The sequence below is a fragment of the Rhinopithecus roxellana genome, chromosome 18 (genome assembly GCF_007565055.1).
Source record: "Rhinopithecus roxellana isolate Shanxi Qingling chromosome 18, ASM756505v1, whole genome shotgun sequence".
Classification (NCBI taxonomy): Eukaryota; Metazoa; Chordata; class Mammalia; order Primates; family Cercopithecidae; genus Rhinopithecus; species Rhinopithecus roxellana.
Window position 1 is genome coordinate 64,672,586 of NC_044566.1, and position 19,406 is coordinate 64,691,991.

General features: G+C 43.5%; 1 protein-coding gene across 11 annotated transcripts in view; it reads left to right on the forward strand.

Moving 5' to 3' along the window:
• ZMYM5 (zinc finger MYM-type containing 5) overlaps window positions 1-9,508 on the forward strand; it is a 40,071-nt gene extending 30,563 nt beyond the window's left edge. For all 11 annotated transcript variants that reach the window (XM_030922346.1, XM_030922347.1, XM_010353073.2 and 8 more), the window contains 2 exons: window positions 43-255; window positions 7,747-9,508. In XM_030922346.1, the coding sequence (XP_030778206.1) occupies window positions 43-255; window positions 7,747-8,502 (969 nt within the window). In that variant the 3' untranslated portion in view covers window positions 8,503-9,508. The remainder of the gene's footprint in view (window positions 1-42; window positions 256-7,746) is intronic.
• The last annotated feature ends 9,898 nt before the right edge of the window (window positions 9,509-19,406 follow it).

Genomic DNA, 19,406 nt, shown 5'->3' on the forward strand with positions numbered 1-19,406 from the left:
GGTTCATATATCTTAGTTACTGAATTCTGGTTTTTCTTTTAGATTCGCCATGAAATCAGCGTAAATAATGTAACACATAAACTGTGCAGTAACCATTGCTTTAATAAGTACAGATTGGCCAATGGTCTAACAATGAACTGCTGTGAACACTGTGGAGAGTACATGCCTAGTAAGAGTACTGGAAACAACATCCTGGGGATTGGAGGTCAGCAGAAGAGATTTTGCTGCCAAAGTTGTATTAATGAATATAAACAGGTAATTCTTTTTAATCAGCTTTAAATGATCAAATATATAGTAGCTTCACCCTTACAGCTTACATGAACCAGATTTATCATAGAATCTCATTTAATTCCATTTCGTCATTGTGTTATTGGTTTGTCCCATCTCAAATATTCAAGTCTATAGATTGTTGTAAGCTTGTTTTAAAGTTTACCTTGGGCTGGGTGCAGTGCCTCACTCATGTAATCCCATCATTTTGGCAGGCTGAGGCGGGAGGATTGCTTGAGCTCAGGAGCTTGAGACCATCCTGGGCAGCACAGTGAGACCTGATCTCTACTAAACATGTTTTAGAATTAGCCAGGCATGATGGCATGTGCCTGTAGTCTCAGCTACTTTGGAAGCTGAGGTGTAAGGATTGTTTGAACCTGGGAGAGTGAGGCTACAGTAAACTATGATTGTACCATTGCACTCCAACTGGGCAGCAGAGCGAAAGCCTGTCTAAAAAAAAGAAAAAGAAAGAAAAAGAAAATGATCAGGGGCAGTGGCTCACACTTGTAATCCCAGCACTTTGGCCAAGGCAGGCAGATCACTTGGGGCCAGGATTTCAAAACCAGCCTGGGCAACATGAGAAAACTCCCTCTCTTCTAAAAATACAAAAATTAGCCAGGCAAGATGGTGTGTGCCTGTAATCCCAGCTACTTGGGAAGCTGAGGCGTAGGAATCACTTGAACCTGGTAGGCAGAGGTTGCAGAGCTGAGATCATGCCACTGCATTCCAGCTTGGGTGACAGAGCAAGATTCTGTCTCAGAAAAGAAAAAGAAAAAGTTTACTCCTGGATGAAGTTAAAAGACTAATTTTTCGGCCAGGCGCAGTGGCTCACACCTGTAATCCCAGCACTTTGGGAGGCCGAGGCAGATGGATCACCTGAGGTCAGGAGTTTGAAACCAGCATGGCCAACATGGACGAAACCCTGTCTACTAAAAATACAAAAATCCACCTGGCATGGTGGCAGGCGCCTATAATCCCAGCTACTTGGGAGGCTGAGGCGAGAAAATCGCTTGAACCTGGAAGGTGGTGGTTGCAGTGAGCCGAGATCACACCACTGCACTCCAGCCTGGGTGACAGAGCGAGACTCTGTCTCAAAAAAAAAAAGACTAATTTTTCTTCTTTACCATTTAGCACTCCCACTAAGCACTTGATAATTCTAGTCACTCTACATTCTGACCAAAATTTGGAGCCAGGTGAGGTGCTCCACTCCTGTAATCCCAGCACTTTGGGAGGCCCAGGTGGGAGAATGAGCTGAGGCCAGGAGTTCAAGACCAGCCTGGTCAACATAGCCAGACCCTGTCTCTCCAAAAAGAAATTAAAATGTGGTAGTGTCTGTTTTGTCTATCAGGTCTTCACCCCATTTTTTACTGAATTGTCTTTTTGTTACTGAGTTGTAGGAGTTGTTTGTATTATTCTGGATACATGTATTTTATAAAATAAATGTATTTGGAAAATTTTATTTTTTCTTCTTTTTTTAAAAAACAGAAAAAATAGCTGGGTGTGGTGGCTCACGCCTGTAATCCCAGCACTTTGGGAGGCCGAGGCGGTTGGATCGCCTGAGGTCAGGAGTTCAGGGGTAGCCTGGCCAACATGGTGAAACCCCATCTACTAGAAATAGAAAAATTAGCCAGGTGTAGTGGTGCAAGCCTTATTTATGTTAAATTATTTTTTTTTTTACATACATTGCAGCTAATATTTAAGAAAGCTTTTGGTTTATAGAAGAACACAATGAACATTAAAAAATAGGTTCAGGCATGGTGGCTCATGCCTGTAATCCTAGCACTTTGAGAGGCCAAGATGGGAGGATGGCGCTAGTCTGGGAGTTGGAGACCAGCATGGGCAACATAGTGAGACCCCATCTCTACAAAACAATTTTTTTAATTAGCCAGATGTGGTGGTCGTACACTCGTAGTTCTAGCTCCTTAGGAGACTGAGGTGATTGAGCTATGATTACACCATTACACTCCACCCTGGACAACAGAATGAGACTATCTCTAACAAAACGAAATTTAAAAAGACTTAATATTGTAAGTTGTCTTATCAAAGATGGTTACATGACAAAAGTAACCTAGTAACCTTCTAATTTGGAAATAAAAACTATATTAAGTCTTAATATTTTCCAAGCCTTTTTTATTTCTTAAATGGATGATTTAGGCTGGGTGTGGTGGCTCACCCCTGTAATCCATGCACATTGGGAGGCCAAGGCAGGCGGATCACTTGAGTTCAGGAGTTCGAGACCAGCCTGGCCAATGTAGTGAAACCCCATCTCTACTAAAAAGGCAAAAATTAGCCAGGCGTGGTGTTGTGTGCCTGTAATCCCAAATACTCGGGAGGCTGAGGCAAGAGGATCACTTGAATGCGGAAGGTGGAGGTTGCAGTGGGCCAAGATCATGCCACTGCACTCCAGCCTGGGCAACAGAGCGAGACTCCATCTCAACAACAACAACAAGAAAAGGATGTTTTTCCTGTGTCTGAGTTCTTGCTAAGTTAAAGGTTGTGAGCTCATAAACTTCAGAGAAATGCAATAATGCTTATCCTCCAAAAAGCACAAGAATTACACATAGATTATAAATTTTTTACTAGTAAGTAGGCACCAAATGAGGAGGTAAAAATGAAGAAATAAGCCGGGCAGGGTGCCTCATGCCTGTAATCCCAGCACTTTAGGAGGCCAAGGGAGGCAGATCACCTGAGGTCAGAAGTTCGAGACCAGCCTGGTCAACATGGTGAAACCCTGTTTCTACAAAAAATACAAAAGGTTAACCAGGCCGTGGTGGTGAACACCTATAATCCCAGCTACTCAGGAGGCTGAGGCAGGAGAATCGCTTGAATCTGGGAGGCAGAGGTTGCAGGGAGGCGGAGGTTGTAGTGAGACAAGATCACGCCACTGCACTCCAGCCTGGGTGACAGAGCAAGACTCCGTCTCAAAAAAAAAAAAAAAAAAAAGAAATAGGCATAGTCAAAACTAGGCAACCATATGCCTATATATATATATTTGTTTTTTTTTTTTTTTGAGACAGTCTCGCTCTGTCACCCGGGCTGGAGTGCAGTAGCGCGATCTCAGCTCACTACAACCTCTGCCTCCCAGCTTCAAGCGATTCTCCTACCTCAGCCTTCTGAGTAGCTGGGATTACAGGTGCGCACCACCATGCCCTGCTAATTTTTGTGTTTTTAATAGAGATGGAGTTTTGCCATGTTGGCCAGACTGGTCTTGAACTCCTGACTTGAGGTGATCTACCTGCCTTGGCTCCCAAAGTGTTGGGAATACAGGCAGTGAGCTACCACACCTGGCCTAGATTTTCTTAAATTGCTTGCTACTCTGATCCCTAGAATAAAGTGCTCATTCTACCGTGTGTACTTCAGTAATACAGAGTAACTCAGTGGGGCACAGTGGCTCACACCTGTAACCCCAGCACTTTGGGAGGCAGAGACAAGAGAATTGCTTGAGCCCAGGAGTTGGAGAGCAGCCTGGGCAACATAGTGAGACCCCATCTCTACAAAAAATAAAAAATTAGCAGGCATGGTGTCACATGGCTGTAGTCCCAGCTGTTTGGGAGCCTGAGGCGAAAGGATGGCCTGAGCCTGGGAGGTCAAGACTGCAGTGAACTGTGATCACAACATTGCACTCCAGCCTTTGTGACAGAGGAAGACCCTGTCTCAAAAAAAAAAAAAAAAGAAAAGTAGGCTGGGCGTGGTGGCTCACGCCTGTAATCCCAGCACTTTGGAAGGCCAAGGCGGGTCAATCATGAGGTCAGGAGATCAAGACCATCCTGGCTAACACGGTGAAACCCCATCTCTACTAAAAATACAAAAGAAATCAGCCGGTCGTGGTGGCGGGCACCTGTAGTCCCAGCTACTCGGGAGGCTGAGGCAGGAGAATGGCGTGAACCCAGGAGGCGGAGCTTGCAGTGAGCCAAGATTGTACCACTGCACTCCAGCCAAGGCAACAGAGCGAGACTCCGTCTCAAAAAAAAAAAAAAAAAAAGTACATAAGCCAGTAACAATTGCTTATTATCAAGTATTATTAATTGTATGTGCTATACTTTGATATGCCTGTCAGCATAGTAGGTTTGTTTACGACAAATGGTTGAGTGGTGTGTGTTGCGTTGCTACAACATCACTGGGTGATAGGAATTTTTCAGCTCCATTATACTCTTACGGGACCACCGCCTTATATGCCATCCATCATTGAAACTCAAACTCATTGTGTCGAAAACTGAACCTCCAAACCTGGTTTCCTTTGTTTCCTATATCAGTAAATGAACCCACCATCCACCCAAATGCCCATTCGGAAACTTAGGGTCATTGTTTACTCTTCTTTCTTCCTTAGCCCCTAGAGCCAATCAATTACCAACTAATCCAAATTCTACTTCCTGAGCACTTCTCAACTCCTGTCTCTACTGCTATAATCCTAGACTAGCTAACATCATCTTTTGCCAGAATTACTACTCCAGTTTCTTGACTGATCTGTGTGCTTCTTGCTTCCTTACATAAGGTTGGGAATTCATAATACAGTTAGAACAATCTTTCCAAAGTACAAATTTGATCATGTCACATCTCTGCATTTATTTATCTGATCATATCACATCTCTGCATCGATTGATTGATTGCAGAGTCTCACTCTGTCTCCCAGGCTGGAGTGCAATGGCACAATCTCAGCCCACTGCAACCTCCGCCTCCCAGGTTCAAGCAATTCTCCTGCCTCAGCCTCCCGAGTAGCTGGGATTACAGGTGCACGCCCCCACGCCTGGCTAATTTTTGTAGTTTTAGTAGAGATGGGGGTTTCACCATGTTGGCGAGGCTGGTCTTAAACTCCTGACCTCAGGTGATCCACCCGCCTCTGCCTCCCAAAGTGCTGGGATTACAGGCATGAGCCTCCGCACCTGGCCCACTCCTCTGCATTTTTTACTTTAAAGCTGCCACATTACTTTCAGAATGAAACGGAACAAGTCCATTTTTATTTTCTTTCACTGCATTGCATATGGTACTTGTGTTGTGTATAGCTAATAGGATGCCATTCACATTTTATACATCTTTATTGTGTTAAATCTTTTTAGTGTTTTTATTATAATTTTATTGACAACAAAATAGGTAATGTGTCTTTATTACAACAGATTTCAGTAAATGGTAGTAAAATGTTCAAAAACAAATAAAAATTAAATTTCTGACAGATACAGTGACCTTATCTAACAGTGTTAATACACATACATACTACCTTGAATTTACAGTGTTAATCTAACAACATCTAAATGGTCTGCTTTTGAGCAAGGAGCTGTTTTTCAAGCCCATTGTTTCAATTAAAATCAGATTTTAAAAAGTTCTTTGTATTAGTGAACTAAAATAGTATGCTTAGTACTCACTTGAAATCCCTAAGTATTTATGACCTATTTAAAAAGTAATCACTTATCATTAATAATTGATGAACAAAGTGGTATGTATACCTGAATTAGAGCTCTCTCTTCATATTTGTGTGTGTGTGGGCCCATGTATTGAAGGGATTATTTATGGAAATTTCACCATTAAAATTAATTGCTGTTAAATTTTAATGACTTTCACATTAATTTTTATAACCACTTTTTTGAGATGTAATTAACATACCCTAAAATTCACCAATCTTAGAACATTTTCATCATCCCAAAAATAAACCCCCTATCTATTAACAGTCCCCTTTTCAATTCCAGCTCCTCCAAAGTTCTAGGCAACTGTTAGTCTATCTTCTGCCTATAAATTTGCCTCTTGTGTAACATTTCACATAAATAGAATCACACAAGTACTTCGCAACTAGTTTTTTCATGTGTCATACTATTTTTAATTTTTTCCCATGTTGCAGCATACATCAGTACTTCATTTGTTTTTATCCATTGCATGGATAATACTGTATTTATATCTGTTCTTTCATCTGTGATGGGATATTTGAGTCGTTTCTACTTTTTGACTATTATGAGTAATATTACCATGAACATTTGTGTCTTAAGTTTTTGTGTGGACTACTTTTTTTTTTTTTTGAGACGGAGTCTTGCTCCTGTCACCCAGGCTGGAGTGCAATGGTGAGATCTCAGCTCACTGCAACCTCTGCCTCCCATATTCAAGCAATTTTCTGCCTCAGCCTCCCAAGTAGCTGGGATTACAGGCGCCCGCCACCACGCCCAGCTAATTTTTGTATTTTTAGTAGAGTCGGGTTTTCACCATCTTGGTTAGGCCAGTCTTGAACTCCTGACCTCGTGATCCACCCACCTCGGCCTCCCAAAGTGTTGAGATTACAGGCGTGAGCCACCATGGCTGGCCTGTGTGTCCATATATTTTTATTTCTTTTGGGTATATACCTTGGAGTGTAATTGCTGGGTCATATGGTAACTCTTTAAACTTCGACAAACTTCCAGTTTTCGTTTTTTTGTTTTTTGAGACGAAGTCTCGCGCTGTCACCTGGGCTGGTGTGCAGTAGCATGATCTCAGCTGTCTGCAACCTCTGCCTCCCAGGTTCAAGCAATTCTCCTGTCTCAGCTTCCTGAGTAGCTTGGATTACAGGCACCTGCTACCACACCCATCTAATTAATTTTTTGTCTTTTGTTTTTTGTTTTTTTGAGCCAGACAGTTTTCAAAAGTGGCTATGCCACTTTACATTTCCCACCAGGATCTTAGAGAGGTTCCAGTTTCTCCACATCTTTGCCAAGACTTTCGTTCTCTTTTTTTTTTTTTTTTTTAAAGCGTAGAGTCTTGCTCTGTTGCCCAGGCTGGAGTACAGTGGCATGATCTCAGCTCACTGCAACCTCTGCCTCCAGGGTTGAAGTGAGGTCTCTTGTGTCTCAGTCTCCCGAGTAGCTGTGATTACCAGTACTTGCCCCACCAGGCCTGGCTAAATGTTGTATTTTTAGTAGAGCCGGGGTTTGGCCATATTGGCCAGGCTGGTTTCAAACCCCTGACCTCAGCTGATACACCCACCTCAGCCTCCCAAAGTGCTGGGATTATAGGTATGAGTCATCACACCCAGTCTCATTCTCTATTTATGATAGCCATCCTCTTCGATATGAAGTGGTACATTGTCACCTTTTTTTTTTCTTCTTCTTCTTTTGGGACAGGGTCTCACTCTGTTGCCCAGACTGGAGTGCAGTGCCACGATCTCAGCTCAGCCTAACCTCTGCCTCCTGGGTTCAAGCGATTTTCCTGTCTCAGCCTCCTGAGTGGCCGGGATTATAGGCACATGCCAGTATGGCCTGGCTAATTTTTGTATTTTTAGTAGAGACAGGGTTTCACCATGCTGGCCAGACTTGTTGTCGAACTCCTGACCTCAAATGATCCACCTGCCTTGGCCTCCTGAAGTGCTGGGATTACAGGCGTGAGCCACCACACCTGGCCGTCATTGTCTTTGACTGGCATTTCTTTGATGCCTAAGGATGAGCATGTGCTTATTGAGCATTTGAATATACATTAATTTTTTAAAGTTTAACCTAAAGTAAAATTGTAATCTATCCTCTTTGTCCTCAGATGATGGAAACAAAATCAAAAAAATTAACAGCATCAGAAAATAGAAAAAGGAATGCTGTTAGAGAAGAAAATGAGAAACAATTCTGTGGATCGTCAAGTACACTTTTGAAAAAAATAGATGGAATCACAGAAAAAAAGGAAAAGACTTCAGAGCTACACCTTTCAGTAGAATGTGGCATGGATACATTACTGATCAAAGAGAATGTGAATTTACCTCCTCCTTCCACGTCAACCATAGCTGATACATTTCAAGAGCAACTGGAAGAGAAAAATTTTGAAGACTCAATTGTACCAGTTGTGCTTTCCGCAGATCCAGGTACGTGGCCCCGAATTTTAAATATTAAACAACGGGACACTCTTGTTGAAAATGTTCCACCTCAAGTAAGAAATTTTAACTTTCCAAAAGATAATACAGGGAGAAAGTTTTCGGAAACTTATTATACACGGATTCTTCCAAACGGTGAAAAAACCACTAGATCCTGGTTACTTTATTCGACCTCAAAAGATTCTGTGTTTTGTCTATATTGCAGACTCTTTGGGGAAGGAAAAAATCAACTGAAAAATGAAAATGGGTGCAAAGATTGGCAACATTTATCACATATTCTTAGTAAACATGAAGAAAGTGAAATGCACATCAACAATAGTATTAAGTACTCAAAATTAAAATCTGATCTGAAAAACAATAAAGCTATTGATGCTGCAGAACACAGATTATATGAAAATGAGAAAAATGATGATGCGCTGTTGTACACATAATACACCTGATTTGTTTTTTGGCATGATGATCAGAATCTTACATTACTCAGAAAACATCTGTGCTGCAAGAGTCAATACTATCCTGTTGTAAGTCTCCTCTGCAGAGTAACTTGCAACAGTTCCTTAGCAATAAGTATGTTAGCAAATAAATAGCAAAACATGTTTCTATTCTAAATCTAAAACTAATTAGTTTCAATCATCATTAGGCAATGAAGATTAACAATAGTAATTGTTAATCTTCAAAATCTATCAATGTACACCTATTTAAAAATTGGCATTTAATGATTGCCATTTTGATGGGTTTGGTTAATATTCTGTTCTTGGCCGGGCACGATGACTCATGCCTGTAATCCCAGCACTTTGGGAGGCCCAGGCGGGTAGATCAGTTGAGGTCAGATGTTCAAGACCAGCTTGGCCAACATGGCAAAACCTCATCTTTGCTAAAAATACAAAAATTAGCCAGGTATGGTGGCACACACCTGTAGTCCTAGCTACTCAGGAGGCTGAGGCAGGAGAATCGCTTGAACCAGGAGGCAGAGGTTACAGTGAGCTGAGATTGCACCACTGCACTCCAGCCTGAGCAACAGAACGAGACTCAGCCTCAAAAAAAATATATATATATAGTGTTCTAATTACCTTAAAAGAGGAAAGGCAGGCTTGAATTGATCAATACTAGTTTGAATAAGATACTTATGTGAACAAGCATTCTCAACATTATTATAAAAGTAAAACTACTCAGTTTACAGAATGGGGTCTGAAACTACAGCTTTTTGCTATTAAACCAAATACTTGTGATTTACTTCGTTTGAGCAAAACATTTTTATTTGAACAAAACAGCATTATTTGTTATGTTAATGATGGTTAATTTCCATTTTATTGGTTTATTTTTGTTTTAATTTAATTTGTAAATGTTTTAGCATTTATTATTGTATGTGAACTATAAGTATATTTACCCATTTTATGTTGATAAAATATAAAAAATATTAAAATAAGTATATATTAAGTTAACCTTCAAGTGTTACGGGCTTTTTCCTCCCTGTGAAAAGAGATGGCATGCTTGAAATTTGAGACACACCAATGAAAATTAGGAATCTAAGTTATTTTAGATGGTCAGCAGCCCCATCACTGTGTATTTAGTAAATCTCCCTTCTGTTTCTGATTTCTGATGTCAATTTTATAATATATTGAATTCTTATATACTGTTCCTGTGAAACACAGTGGCATGTGAGCAGGGACTAGAACACAAGGTGCGCTCTTGTGGGATGACACTAGGAATACTTGCAGACTCTCAGCAATGCCAGTGTATACTATTTTTGGAATACCCATGAGAATCATCCTCATTAACTTCTAACCATTTTGAATGTTTGTTTGTTTGTTTGTTTTAAATAGAGATGGGGTCTCACTATGTTGTCCAAGCTGGGCTTGAACTCCTGGTCTCAAGCGATCCTCCCACCGTGCTGGAATTACAGGCTTGAGCCACCATGCCCGGCCACCATTTTGATTTTTGACAACTAGATCATTTAGTATTTTCAGACTTGGATCTGAATGTGGCTTTGGGACGTTTCCAAAAATCCAGTTTACTCTAGAAGCCCAGAGAATACTCTAGAGACTGCAGAACAAGTTTTGAAATCGGTTTGCAGATCATCTTTTTTTTTTTTTATTAAGTTGGAGTCTTGCTCTGTCTCCCAGGCTGGAGTGAGTGGTGCCATCTCGGCTCACTGCAAGCTCCGCCTCCTGGGTTCATGCTATTCTCATGCCTCAGCCTCCCGAGTAGCTGGGACTACAGGTGCCCGCCACCACGCCTGGCTAATTTTTTGTATTTTTTAGTAGAGATGGGGTTTCACCATGTTAGCCAGGATGGTCTCAATCTCCTGACCTTGTGATCCATCCGCCTCGGCCTCCCAAAGTGCTGGGATTACAGGCATGAGCCACTGCGCCCAGCTGTTTGCAAGTTATCAACATACTCATTGTTTCAGACTGGGCGCAGTGGCTCATGCTTGTAATCCCAGCACTTTGGGAGGCTGAGTGGGGTAAATCACTTGAGGTCAGGGATTCAAATCCAGCCTGGCCAACATAGTGAAACCCCATCTCTGTTAAAGTACAAAAATTAGCAAAGTGTGGTGGCGCATGCCTGTAATCCCAGCTACTTGGGAGGCTGAGGCATGAGAATCGTTTAAACCCAGGAAGCAGAGGTTGCGGTGAGCCGAGAACACGCTACTGCACTCCAGCCTGGGTGACAGAGTTGAGACCCTGTCTCTAAAATAAATAAACAAATATACTCATTATTTCATTAAAGCTTGCCAATCAACTGAATCACAGATTCATAGTATAATTAGACTCTTTCGTATTTGAGCAAACTACTGAAATCAATCAGTGGCTGCTTAAGACAATTTGGCATAACCATCAGATTTATCAATTTAAAAAATAAAATTAGATCCTCACCTTAAATTCATTTATTTCATCAGCATGCTGCATACCTAGAAGGCGTCATCAATTCCACACATAGTAATTAAAGGTAAAAAATTCAAAAGACAGGTGTTTCATTGACCTGTATTCCTTGTAAATAGCTTTCAAATTTTCCATATGTTTGACACCTTTCATAATACAGTGTTAGATGATACGGGCTCAGTGGCATATACCTGTAGTGCCTACTACTTGGTAGACTGAGGGAGGATCCCTGGAGCCCAGGAGTTGGGAGTCCAGACGAGGCAACGTAATAAAACCCCTACCCGTTTAAAAAAAAAAAAAAATTGGCCGGGCGCGGTGGCTCAAGCCTGTAATCGCAGCACTTTGGGAGGCCGAGACGGGCGGATCTCGATCAGGAGATCGAGACCATCCTGGCGAACACGGTGAAACCCTGACTCTACTAAAAAATACAAAAAACTAGCCGGGCGAGGTGGCGGGCGCCTGTAATCCCAGCCACTTGGGAGGCTGAGGCAGGAGAATGGCATGAACTCGGGAGGCGGAGCTTGCAGTGAGCTGAGATCCGGCCACTGCACTCCAGCCTGGGCGACAGAGCGAGACTCCGTCTCAAAAAAAAAAAAAAAAAATCAACTAAGTTAAGAAGAGAAGATAAAAATGCAAGTATTGCTGTACAGGAATAATTTAATTTTTTTCCTTTTCTAGTTTTTAGTTTTTAATTTTTATTTATTTATTTATTCATTTATTTATTTAGAGGCAGAGTTTTGCTCTTGTTGCCCAGGCTGGAGTGCAATGGCACGATCTTGCCTTCTTGGTTCAAGCGATTCTCCTGCCTCAGCCTCCCGAGTAGCTGGGATTATAGGCGCCCACCACCATGCCTGGCTAATTTTTTGTATTTTTGGTAGAGATGGGTTTTGCCATATCGGCCAGGCTGGTCTCGAACTCCTGACCTCAGGTGATCCACCCACTTCTGCCTCCCACAGTGCTGGGATTACAGGCGTGAGCCACCGCACCTGGCCTGATTTTTATTTTTTTAACGTTGTAAAATTAATGTGTGCTCACTATAAGGAAGGAAGGGAGAAAACAGACGTGAAGGTCCTATTTACCATCCCTCAACCTTCCCGGCTGCAGGAACTGTCATCACTGATCTGGACTGTACTCAGGGTTTCTTTTCATCTTTTTAACTACTTCACTGGGAAAAAATCATTAGAAAAAATTATCTCCTACTACTAATTTTATATCAAAAATTAGAAAGGACAGTATCAGTAGTCTGGAAGAAAATGGCAATGCCAATTAATATTGGCTTACTGGTTTTCTCATCTCACTGAGGACAAGTGAGATTGTTTTCATAAACTTCTGATTTTCAAAATTGCTATCTTTAAAATTCTTACATTGACCTATTTTCCTCTTGTGATTTCTTTGGTCCTCTCTTAGTGTCATGAGCCAGTAAGAGTTGCTGATAGCCACTTTATATATATACAGTGTACAATTTGCTACATAGAATGTAAAAGTGAGGCCAGGCACAGTGGCTCAGCCTGTAATCCCAGCACTTCAGGAGGCCGAGGCAGGTGGATCACCTGAGGTCAGGAGTTCGAGACCAGCCTGGCCAACGTGGTGAAACCCGATCTCTACTAAAAACACAAAACATTAGCCGGGCATGGTGACGGCGCCTGTAGTCCTAGTTACTCTGGAGGCATGAGAATCGCTTAAGCCCCGGAGGCAGAGGTTGCAGTAAGCCAAGATCACACCATTGCACTCCAGCCAGGGCTAAAAGAGCGAAATGCCGTCTCAAAAAAAAAAAAAAAAAAAAAAAAAATAGACGTGCATAGTGGCATGTGTCTGTAAATCCCAGCTACTCAGGAGGCTGAGGTGGGAGAATTGCTTGAACCTGGGAGGCAAAGGTTGCAATGAGCCAAGATTATGCCACTGCACTTCAGCTTGGGTGACACAGCAAGACTCTGTCTCAAAAAAAAAAAAAAAAAGAATATAATTGAATGGAAGATCTCAGTCGAGTTCAGTGGAAAGAATAATACTATATCTTTTTAGGTCTCATCACTCTTTTTGTCTCCAAAGCTCTGAAGTTCCCCATTACTTGGAGTTTAAAATTCCTCAACTCCTTGACACAACATAAGATCTTAACATAGGCAGCTGCAATCATCAGTGGCAGATGAATAGGGAAAGGCATAGACAAAGACAATATGAAGGCACAAAATTTTAGAGCTGGAATAGTGCTGTGTAACAGGGGTCCCCAAACCCCTGGCTGTGACATGTTAGGAACTGGGCCACACAGCAGGGGGTGAGCAACTGGTGAATGAGCATTACTGCTGAGCTCCGCCTCCTGTCAGATCAGCGTTAGCATTCAATTTTCATAGGACTGGGAACCCTATTGTGAATGGAGGTTGCAGGCTCCCCGTTGAGAACCTGATGATCTGAGGTGGAGCAGTTTCATCCTGAAACCACTCCCACCCCCTTCGTCCATGGAAAAATTGTCTTCCACGAAAGTGTCTTCCCTTGTGCCAAAAAGGTTGGAGACCACTGCTCTGTAAGGTTGACTTATAATGTGTGACCATGTTAAGGCTGAAATTAAGAATTTAAGGCTGGGCTGGGCTGGGCGTGGTGGCTCATGCCTATAATTCCAGCACTTTGGGAGGCTAAGGCAGGTGAATCCCTTGAGCCCAGGAGTTTGAGATCAGCCTGAGCAACACGGTGAAACCCCGTCTCTACAAAATATACGAACATTAGCCAGGTGTGGTGGTACACATCTGTGATCCTATGTACTTGGGAGGCTGAGGTGGGAGGATCACTTGAGCCCTGGAGGTTGAGGCTACAATGAGTCATGATCGAGCCAGTGCACTCCAGCCTGGGCTGGACAGAGTGTCAAAAACAAAACAAAACAAAACAAAAACAAAAGAACGCTGGTCCAAGATGAGCCAGTAGAGTAAATGAGTTATCTCAATTGTTCAGTCAGTTACAAATTGAACTCTCCCTCCTCCCACTACTTCACTTAAAAAAAAAAAAAAAGAGTGCCAGGCGCAGTGGCTCACGCCTGGAATCCTAGGACTTTGGGAGGCCGAGGCGGGTGGATTGCTTGAGGTCAGGAGTTCAAGATCAGCCTGACCAACATGGTGAAACGCCATCTCTACTAAAAATACAAAAATTAGCCAGGCGTAGTGGCGGGCAGCGTATAATCCCAGCTACTCTGGAGGCTGAGGCAGGAGAATCGCTTGAACCTGGGAGGTGGAGTTTACAGTGAGCTGAGATCACACCTTGCATTCCAGCCTGAGTGACAGAGTGAGACTCTGTCTCAAAAAAAAAAAAAAAAAAAAAAAAAGAGTATAACTAGACTTGAAAGCAAATTTTGAGCCAATTAACAGAATCTTTGTTTTTAAGAGGGTGTGAAGTTAGTTCGGGGATATAGTGGTGTTAATTTTAAATGTGGACAGTAGATTATTTTGAACTAATATCCTGGAAATCACATTTAGAGTGAAAAGCATATTAATCCAGTTTGCTTCTAAGGATAAATAAACCAGAAAAACCCCTAGGAAATAAGACTAACACCTCACTCCTGTTGGTGTTAAAAAGCCTTTCATAATATGTGCCTACAAATTAATAAAATTGTAAACCTTTAGCAGCCAGATGCCAGGCTGAGCCCTGGGCACAGAGATCCGTGGGACTGAGTGCGTGCTCCGGCACCCGGGCACCTGCCATGGGCTTTGCAGGGACGTGGGCACAGAGATCCATGGGGCATTTCACACAAGCATGCTGCTGCGTGACCGCTCGCTCATACTGCGTCCAGAAGCTGGGGATGTGCTGCGGCCCGCAGGGGGTGCCTCCACCGCGTGCAGGATGACCTGCTGCGGCCAGCTCCAGGACCGCAGGCACCTGCTGGCTCACTGAGATCCTCGCCCTGGCACTGCGTGAGGAGGTCATGGTCTACAGGATGGTAAGTGACAGCTGCTCTAGGGAGAGGAGCCACCCTTCGGTGCCTTACCATGACTTACAGAAGAGCTGGCGTCATGAATGTCACATCTACCCCAAATCACCTACCGCTTCATCACCAAGGAGGCATCCTCTCCCGCTGGACCAAGAAGAAGCCCTCTGTCCTGGAGGGGCAAGTAGCCTCATTCACCACACTCCACCAAGAACATTTAATCTAGGGATCCTGCCTCTGCCACATGCCAGGTGGACCTAAGGTTCCTTTCTGCCCCACTCTAAGGACACTTGGAGCCATCTCAGGCCTCAAGACTTGAAGGGGAGCAGAGGGGGTGCCCTGTCTCCACCTCCACTCTGTGAGTAATCCTCCACTCTGAGTAATCCACAGCATTCTGGCACTCACCCCACCTCCAGGTCTGTCAAGTGGCCTTTGCTCCTGGGGCTGATGGCCCCCTGCTCACCAGCATTATGACCTTGTACGGTTCCTGGTGCTTTCTCCCCCAGCTCCCTACTGTTGAAGGCCGAAAGAGTGAGGGTCATGATCAACTCAGTATACCACTGTAGGCTACATAAGTAAACGGCAAACTTCTCATGAAAGCAGGATGTTGGCAAACTGACAAACTGTGTCTGCCACCCAGAAGGAATGCTGAGGGCAGTGACACCCCAGATGCAAGTGTTTCTTGTAATTAGGCACATCTGAAGCTTGTTAGCAATCATGTTAACCTGTGCTCAGTTAAGCCGCTGACCAATCATTACCTCCTGCTCCCTGCTCTTTCTACCCAATAAATAGGAAGGGGTGTAGAGGCTCAGGTGGCTGCCTTTGCTCACTAGAAGCAGGGACCTGTCTTCTTCCCCTGGCCCTTTCTTTAAAAGTTTCTTTTAATTTTTCATTTCTACATTCGTCCTCCTTCATTCAGTCTTGTAATGACAGTCTCAAGTAGTAACAGTAGTAACTGTCATAATGATGGTCTCAAGTGTTAACTGTGGCAGCCTGTCACACCCTACCGCCCTTTGGTGCCGCACTTCTCAGGCCGGTCACCGTGGTTGGGGCAGCAGAGAGTCTAGGGTTTGTTGGGTGAAGGTGCCATTGAGCTGTGACTGCCAGGGCCATATTAGGAACTTACGGATATTTCTGGAGGGTGGGGGGAAGACAAAAATGAAACAAAACAAAGAAGCATGAGAACGTATTATGAACAATTTAGGTCAAAGAATTTAAGGTAGCCAGATGTGGTGGCACATGCCTGTAATCCCAGCTACTCAGGAGGCTGAAGCAGGAGTAGTGAGCCGCACTGCGGTGAGCCGAGATCGGGCCACTGCACTCCAGCCTGGGTGACAGAGCGAGATTCAGTCTCAAAAAAAAACAAGGTGGAGGGGCGGGCGCGGTGGTGCATGCCTTAATCTCAGCACTTTGGGAGTCCAAGGCGGGCAGATCACCTGAGGTCGGGAGTTCAAGACCAGCCTGACCAACATGGAAGAAACCCCATCTCTACTAAAAATACAAAATTAGCTGGGCATGGTGGCGCATGCCTGTAATCCCGCTGCTCGGGAGGCTGAGAGGCAGGAGAATCGCTTGAATCCAGGAGGCGGAGGTTGTGGTGAGCCAAGATCACGCCATTGCACTCCAGCCTGGGCAACAGCAAAATTCCATCTCAAAAAAAAAAAAAAAATGTATATATATATATATATGTGTGTGTATATATATATGTGTGTGTATATATATGTGTGTGTATATATATATATATATATATATATATATATATAAAGGATTTGAGAAATTTGATGGACAAATCCCTCAAAAAGACAATTTAAAAAGCACAGCAAGGCTGGGTGCAGTGGCTCACACCTATAATCTCAGCACTTTGGGAGGCCGAGGCAGATGGATCACTGAGGTCGGGAGTTTGAGACCATCCTGACCAATATGGTGAAACCCCATCTCTACTAAAAATACAAAATTAGCTGGGCATGGTGCCTGTAATCCCAGCTACTCGGGAGGCTGAGGCAGGAGAATCGCTTGAACCTGGGAGGCGGAGGTTGCAGTGAGCCAAAAGCCATTGCACTCCAGTCTGGGCAACAAGAGCGAAACTCTGTCTCAAAAATAATAATAACAAAAATAAAGAATAAAAAATGCAACAGCTGGATATCGTGACTCAAGCCTGTAATCCCAGCACTCTGGGAGGCCGAAGCAGGCAGATTGCTTGAGCTCAGGAGTCTTGAGACCAGCCTGGCCAACATGGAGAAACTTTGTCTCTATAAAAAATAAAATACAGGCCAGACGCGGTGGCTAGCCCCTGTAATCCCAGCACTTTAGGAGGCTGAGGCGGGCGGTTCATGAGGTCAGGAGTTCAAGACCAGCCTGGCCAATATGGTGAAACCCCGTCTTTACTAAAAAATACAAAAATTAGCCAGGCGTGGTGGCAGATGCCTATAGTCCCAGCTACTCGGGAGGCTGAGACAGCAGTATCACTTGAACCCGAGAGGCGGAGGTTGCAGTGAGCCGAGATCACACCATTGCACTCCAGCCTGGGTGACAGAGTGAGACTACATCTCAAAAAAATAAAATAAATACAAAAATTAGCCAGATGTGGTGGTGTGCACCTGTAGTCCCAGCTACTCGGGAGACTGAGACAGGAGAATCACTTGAACCCGGGAGGCAGAGGTTGCGGTAAGCCAGGATTGCACGACTACACTCTAGCCTGGGTGACAGAGCGAGACTCCATCTCGAAAAAACAAACAACGACAACAAAAATAGAAAACTGGATAAAGATCTGAAATGGCTGTTTTTAGACTGGAGGCAACAAGCAGCACAGGACCTGGATCCTGGGGATAAGAGAAATAGGCCGCCTGCTTAGAGAGCCTTTCCAGGCTGTGGCATAGGAAGATGGTGTCTGTGAGACCACAGCAAACTTGCTGACTTAAGGGGACAGAAAAAGGATTCAGGGGAACTGAGGGAGCTAGAATATCTGGGGCAGAATACCCGAGAGGAGGGAGCTACACAGTGAAAGAGCTGCAGAAATCCAGATAGGGACCCCCTTGAGTCTTGGGCTTATTAATTTTTTTTTTTTTTTTTTTTTTTTTTTTTTTTTTTTTTTTTTGAGACAGTTTCACTCTGTTGCCAAGGCTGGAGTGCAGTGGCAGGATCTCCACTCACTGTAACTTCTGCCTCCTGGGTTCAAGTGATTATCTTGCCTCAGCCTCCTGAGTAGCTGGGATTACAGGTGTGTACCACCAGGCCTGGCTAATTTTTGTATTTTTATTTGTTTGTTTGTTTGTTTTGAGACTAAGTCTCTCTCTCTGTTGCCCAAACTGGAGTGCATTGGCGTGATCTCGGCTCCCTGCAACCTCTGCCTCCTGGGTTCAAGTGATTCTCCTGTCTCAGCCTCCCAAATAGTTGGGACTATAGGCACACACCACCGTGCCCAGCTAATTTTTGTATTTTTAGTAGAGATGGGGTTTTATCATGTTTGCCAGGCTGGTCTAGAACTCCTGACCTCAAGTGATCTGCCCACCTTGGCCTTTCAAAGTGCTGGGATTACAGGTGTGAGCCACTGCGCTCTGCCTTAATTTTTGTATTTTTATTACAGATTGTGTTTCACAGATTTTTATTACAGATTGTGTTTTGTATTTTTATTACAGATTGTGTTGGCCAGGCTGGTCTTGAACTCCTGGCCTCAAGCAATCCACTTGCCTTGGCCTCTCAAAGTTATGGGATTACAGGCATGAGCCACCATGCCTGGTCTGGTTTATTAAATTAAATAAGCAAGAGGCCATTGGCCTGCGGGTGTCTCCATACTTCGAGTTCCTACATGTTGAGCTGTGACCTAACTTAGTCCATAAAGGAATTTAAACCTAATTTAGGAGTATATATTTTGTAACAGATAATCAGGTTTCAGCCAATCATAAGCAGCCAAGCTTCAGTCAATCGCAGGCAGCCAACTGATCAGACTTCTGTCCATATAAGGCAAATCCTTAGGTTACTTCTGTACTATTTTCTATCTATAAGTACTCACGACCCATGGTGCAGAGGGGAGCTCTCTCAACCTCTTCTGCTTCTGAGTGCTGCCCAATTTATGAATTGTTCTTTGCTCAAATAAACTCTAGTTAAGTTTAATTTGCCTGAAGTTTTTCTTTTAAGAGGCTGAATACTAAGCTATAAAACTGGAGGGTGAAATTCAGTAATACCAGGAAAAAAAAAAAAAAAAAAAAAAAAAAAGCCCTGCAAACTATTCTAGTCGTAAACTGAAAAGTTCCCAGAACTCAAATTAGCCAGCAGTGGAGAGACTCTATAAGGATAACCAAAGCATCCAGTAGAGATCCCAGAAGTGTCATACCCCAGTAACAGGGTAGAGCCCTAGAGCAGTGCTTCTGAGAGTGTGACTCACATGACCCTGTGGGTTCACAGAACATTTCCAGGACGTCTTCAAAGTCAAAAGTATTTTTATTATTGTACTGTCGAAGTCACAATAAAGATGAAGGAATGAATCTCTAAAATTAACATCTTATTTGGGAAGCAAGAACTGCAATTTGGGGCACATACAGGCTGGGTGGTTTTT